General features: G+C 38.0%; 1 protein-coding gene across 3 annotated transcripts; it reads left to right on the forward strand.

The window, feature by feature from the left end:
• The first annotated feature begins 814 nt into the window (after window positions 1-814).
• LOC5568196 (baculoviral IAP repeat-containing protein 7) lies at window positions 815-5321 on the forward strand. Of its 3 annotated transcripts, none has more exons than XM_021850114.1 (5): window positions 815-973; window positions 1029-1238; window positions 1310-1583; window positions 3623-4925; window positions 4991-5321. In XM_021850114.1, the coding sequence occupies exons 3-5, from the start codon at window positions 1404-1406 to the stop codon at window positions 5077-5079; spliced, it is 1572 nt and encodes a 523-aa protein (XP_021705806.1). In that variant the 5' UTR covers window positions 815-973; window positions 1029-1238; window positions 1310-1403; the 3' UTR covers window positions 5080-5321. The 3 variants fall into 3 exon arrangements, with proteins under 3 accessions (XP_021705806.1, XP_021705807.1, XP_001657917.3); XM_021850115.1 differs by having other exon boundaries at window positions 1053-1238; XM_001657867.3 differs by having other exon boundaries at window positions 815-1238.
• The last annotated feature ends 683 nt before the right edge of the window (window positions 5322-6004 follow it).

Consider the following 6004-nt stretch of genomic DNA (forward strand, 5'->3'; position numbering starts at 1 on the left):
TGTAAGCATTACTAACAAATGTGGAAGAAGCAAACGATAAAGGCATTGCTATGTTTAGAAGCAGGGGACGAAATAAAAACAAATTTCACTGTTGTCTGCCGATCCGACTGCTTCTTATTCACACTCTCACTCTGATTTACAGCTAATCAAGAGAGTTCAAAGCGGTTCTAAAGCTTTCCTTTTCGGATGTTAATCGTCTTTTGTTACACTGTAAACTTTGAGTCGATATATGTAAGCAGTATATTTTTCCTGGACTACCTACTTTTGTAAGTTAATGCAATAAAAACCATCAATCAATTGTGGGTCACGTACATTTTATCGATTTTCTTTTGTTATTTTTTGTTTCAAATAAAATAAAATAAACATACCTTCTATGAATATATTTTCAAAACAACATTCAGAAATCCTTTGAAAAATTCTTTAGGTGATGATTTTTAATGATTTCTCGCATACTCTGAGATAACGCCCTAAAAGCCATTGGTAACCACGTGTGTAGCTCGTTGTTTCTGAGAAAATGAAAGAATAAGCACCCAAACCAACACCACGGACAGGTAGATAATGATCTTTTCTTCCCCATAGCGTTGTTAAATAACATGAAAATACATTCAAATGCTCAAAAACAATGAGCTACACACATGGTTACCAATGGCTTTTAGGGCGAGATCAGAAGTTATGCGAGATTTCTCTGTAATTCTGTAATTTTAATTATGTGTTTGAAATGATGTTTATCGCACTACGCTTAATCGACATAGGAACGCATTCAACGCTTATTCGCCCTTTCAAAGGTACAATCCAGGCCAAATAGTTGTGCATGCTATTCAGCCTATTCAGCAGAACCGTCAAAGCTAACATCTGACCGATCTCTCAGACTCAAGGTTGCACAAAAGTTGTACAGCTACTATTATTGCTGAAAATTTTTTCTGTTGTTATAAAGGAAAAAAATATTTTTCCAACAATAAAATTTGTGAAAAAGGTGAAATATTTATTCATTTTAGCTATGAGATTGCTGTTAAATTGAAAAACCTCAGTGTTTATATTCATCGTAAATGCAGATGTATGTTGCAGCCTAATGAAAGTCTGCGAAATCCAAAATGGAACAAAAAGTATGGTGACAATGTAGTCCTCCAAGTTTGTTCTCGGATAATAATCAGGATTAGTCGTGAAGGTGCAAAAATTATCCAGTCTCGGAGACAAACATAAACGGTGCATTGAATTCGATTTAATCTGTTTGACAATTGGTATGTCTTGTATCAACAAACTCTTTTCGATGAACAGTAATCAATACTAATTTCCAATTATTTCATTGCAGAGCAACAAGGGTCATCTTGCGAAGTTCGACATTTTGGCAATCTGTTGTGAAAAGTGAGAGTGTGAGATATTGCCCATCTGCAAGAGTAAGAGACATGAACGTTGAAGTGAACCGTGTTCGCACCTACCGTCGATGGGAAGCCACAGAATGGGCTATGGAAGATGCGTTCGAGCTTCTGCTAGCTAAGGCAGGATTCTATGCCACAGAACAATATTTGAACGTGAAGTGTCATTTCTGCGGAGTGACTATCTTCGTGGGAAATTCTGTCTCTAATGTGAGTATCTTCAAATCTGATCAAAAACTATACATGCTAGAACTCAGCTACATACTGTTTAGTATGATTTGCTCAAAAAAGGTTCTTCTTGACCAAAACTAAATTTGTGCAAGTTTTAGATGTGCCGTAATCAAGAGCAGAAATATTCTAATTCCCCGTATATTGGATACTATTTAATACATAAATTGAAAATGATTGTTTATGATAATTGATTGTGCAAAACTGATGTACATTTGTCATTTGTTCCAATGTTTCAACATTAAATATTCTACGTAACTCATTAGTACTATAATTACAATAATACCAGGGAGACAGCTTCAAAATCATTTTCAAAATTTTATTTAAATCCTTTGCAGAGTTTTGTTTCTAGTATTACAACAGCTAGTTCCTATTGGTACAGCATACAACATGGCTAGCCTGAAATTTTATTTGAAGAACCAAAGCTTATTCATGAGACAAGTTTCGATTTTCTGTTTATAAGCGGATACTGATATTTTATATATTTGTTACATTTGGCTTGAATGCCCTCAACATAATTTTTGAAAGCTAAACTATTATCTAGCATGAGCTCTAGATTCTTAAAATCTTCGGACCAATTTATTGGAATCCCGTAGGCAACTTGCCTACGTCTTCTTCTTCTTCTTTTTCTTGGCATTTACGTCCTCACTGGGACAGAGCCTGCTTCTCAGCTTAGTGTTCTTATGAGCACTTCCACAGTTATTAACTGAGAGCTTTCTTTGCCAAAAATGCCATTTTCGCATTCGTTTATCGTGTGGCAGGTACGACGATACTTTATGTCAAGGGAAGTCAAGGATATTTCCATCACGAAAGAATCTGGAACGACCGGGATTCGAACCCATACACCTTCAGCAAGATTTTGCTTTGTAGCCGCGGACTCTAACCACTCGGCTAAGAAGGGCCCTAAAATTTTTCGTCATATAGGTAGTACGGATATAATGTAAATTGTATAAATAAAAGACTTTTTACGTTAATTCTTGTACGATTTCTGGTTGTCTGGAATTTGATACCATTATATGCTTTCCACATTCCAACTTATTTTCCTACATGAACAAATATTTTATCTTGTGTCTAGCACAACAAGTTGTGAAAAATATCGATGATGATACAAATTTTATCAAATGTTAGAAAAACGAGTTTAAAAACTGGACTTTTCTCAATTTGTCATTTAAAAGTTTTTCAAAATTTATTCCTGAATAGGGTAAAAGCACCGGTTTTGGCCAGTCTAAGAGAAATTGTCAATATAAACTAAATGGGAAGTGGTATTTATACCAAAAATATGTCAAATGCAAGCTATCAATCCATATTATGTGTGTAAATATCAAAACTGAGCTTAAATCATTTTTTCGCTTTAAAAATCCCGTTGGTCAATATAGGCCAATGGAACCAGTTTCGGCCAGAGAGTTAACTTCGGTTCTTAAATTGGCCAATTGCATTGATTTCTAACGAGAGTGGCCAACTTAGGAGTGCCCTGGCCAAATTAGGTATATGGGAGTTAAAATTATAAGGAAAATTAATTGTTTTTCTCATGTTTTGAATCAATTTGGATGAGTAAATGAATGTAGCTCTATCATATGAATGTGATCCACTAAACACAAAAGGTTTTATGCTGATTGGCCATGTTAAACGGTGTATAATCCACTATGGCTTCAACTGGCGTATGGCCAAAACCGGTGCTTCTACCCTACTGCATAAAAATCAAACTAGAGATAACGTTAAGATTTAATAAGAGTAATTCAAAAAATATACACCCGATTCTGTTTTTGCACGGGGCATGCGTACGGAGCAAAAAATAATTTCAGTAAAAAATTAAAAAAAGTAACACAACTTCTCGACGTTTCATGCGAAAAAGTGCTTCTTATTGCAAAGTTTTAGACAATTCGACCGAGAAAAACCCCCCATAAAAAAGTGAATCATGGAACTGCCCCTATGGTCACTATGTCCCGCCTAGAATTACTCAATACCCCTACGGATAGAAACAAAAAATAAAGTAATGAATCCTTTATCGTTTGAACTTACAGATTGAAGCAAAGCATCGAGAACTAAGCCCTAACTGTGCATTCCTGTTACATCCCGATCGTACCGACAATGTGCGTTGTTTCGATGCCGATGAACTGAAGCGCGAAGAACACCGTCTGGCAACGTACGTAAACTGGCCCATTTCGCACATTAGTCCTAGCTCATTGGCCAAGGCCGGTTTCTACTACACGTACAATGCGGATCAGGTCAAATGTGCCTGGTGTGAAGGCGTCATCGGTCAATGGGAACTTGGAGACGATCCGTTTGTCGAACATCAAAAATTCTTTCCAAACTGTGCAAAGGTCATTTCGAATGGTATCAGCTCGAATCCCATTCTGGATCCCACCATCGGAATACAACCTGTGAAAACACCATATGCTCCGCAATTTAGTTCGTTGGACTCGCGAATCCGATCATTTGAAAACTGGACCACTGGTCACATTCAAGATCCAGAACGATTGGCACAAGCGGGATTCTACTATCTGGGCAGAGCAGATGAGGTCCACTGTTTCTACTGTGACGGCGGTTTACGATTCTGGTTAGCTGATGATGATCCATGGTTTGAGCATGCGAGATGTTTCCCCAAGTGTCAGTTTGTACAACTGGTTAAAGGTCAACTATTTATAGAGAACGTACAAAGCCAGATTAAAAGCACAAGCTCAAACCAGCAGCAACAAATGCAGGCTAGTGGACCTACCATGAGCCTTGACGAGGCACTTGCTACTGAACCAGTCCAACTAGCGTTATCTATGGGACTGAATGCAGGTCGTATACGAGCTGTTACTAAACGACAGTTGGATAGTACCGGTCACCCATATGCTGATTCGCAAGCACTCATAGAAGCAGTCCTGGATGGTCAAATCCAGGATGAGGAACTTGAGCCCAGTACCTCTTCTCGCATGGATCGTCGTATAGAAAGTGAAGTGTCACGTCTACTATGGACGGCCATTTCTTCCACAGCAGGGCCTAACTTGTCATCATTTAGCTCCACTTTTTCCACACCCTCTCCCTCCTTCGATTCTGCCCCAACATCTGATGTAGATGTAATCGTTAGCTCTGATCCATTATCGTCGCCGTCTACCTCTAGCATTGCCAACAATGCCTCCACATCTTCAGCTGTAAAATGCAATAATGTACCTGAATCTCTGGCCCAGATGGCTGCTGCGGCACGTCCCACAGAAACTGCAGAAGTTGACAAGACTTTACGTTTAGAAGAGGAGAACAAACGACTGAAAGATGCTCGTGAATGCAAAATATGTATGGCAGATGAAGTCGGAGTGGTGTTCTGTCCCTGTGGTCATCTGGGTAAGCGGAATAATAATTTATCATTAAACATCAAATAAAATGCTTATTCTCCTCTATATTTTCAGTATCCTGCGTACAGTGTGCACCAGCCGTTACGAATTGTCCGGTATGCCGTGCTGTGATCAAAGGACGAGTTCGCACGTTCTTGTCGTAAATTTAAATCTTGTTTGCACCGTAGATTATCATCTTACTTATGGTATAAGCATTTACAATCGTCACTTGTATTTGAGATCGACAATGGAAGATTCTACATACTTGGTCCTTCTGGATACATTGATAAAGCGTAGACATTTAAGACGATTCTCTACATGAATGAGGTAGACATAAGTACTACTGCGCTTGGTTATAGAGTGGAACATCAGTTTTCTGTCTAAATTATGCGCCTAGTATTGATGTTGAACAAGATTCGCAGATTACAATAAATTATTGTATAAGTTGAATATCCATGTCTACACTGTAATGCAAACAATATCACATTCTGTAAAAACCAGCGGCCGTAATATGAAGCTTTCATATACCTATATGTAGTTTTCAATCTCAAAACATGTTTATGTCTAACAACTACCGAAAAGCTAAACATTACATATAATTTGCAATTGGATTAGATGGACAAATTGATGTGAAGATTTGCGAAAAAGTTACACGTCTTCTCAGTGAGAATCGAACTCACGACTCCCCGATCTCTAGTTGGGGCGCGTTAACCACTACGCCATGAGAGGACTCATGAACGCAGAAGTTAACCTGAATTCGATTTCAACTCAATAATCACGTAGTTATTTTGTAGACGATCAGAGGGCATTAATGTACGATTAGTGGGCTTAAATTGGAAAATTGTTGTTTGGCAACATAGGTTATGAACTTTCGGATCCGTTGTTAGTGATTAAATGTGTTGTGAAATCACGCGTATCGCAAGAATAAAGGGTCAACATGATTATGCCGATGGAAACTAGTTCAATAATCATTTGATCATGACCTAATTTTTTTATTTAAAAATTGAATTTTGGACGTAAACAAACATTTGGATGGGCATCTAATTCTTCCGAAAGAGGTGCGCTTTGCGAAAAGGACCACGTGATTAT

The sequence above is a fragment of the Aedes aegypti genome, chromosome 3 (genome assembly GCF_002204515.2).
Source record: "Aedes aegypti strain LVP_AGWG chromosome 3, AaegL5.0 Primary Assembly, whole genome shotgun sequence".
Taxonomy (NCBI): domain Eukaryota; kingdom Metazoa; phylum Arthropoda; class Insecta; order Diptera; family Culicidae; genus Aedes; species Aedes aegypti.

What these genes read in the sequence shown, in the direction of transcription:
- LOC5568196 (XM_001657867.3), top strand. Translation starts at nt 1,404, where the DNA reads ATGAACGTTGAAGTGAACCGTGTTCGCACCTACCGTCGATGGGAAGCC. An exon ending in TGGGAAATTCTGTCTCTAAT is followed by an intron (nt 1,584 to 3,622) that starts GTGAGTATCTTC and finishes TTGAACTTACAG; the next exon opens with ATTGAAGCAAAGCATCGAGA. An exon ending in CTGTCCCTGTGGTCATCTGG is followed by an intron (nt 4,926 to 4,990) that starts GTAAGCGGAATA and finishes CTATATTTTCAG; the next exon opens with TATCCTGCGTACAGTGTGCA.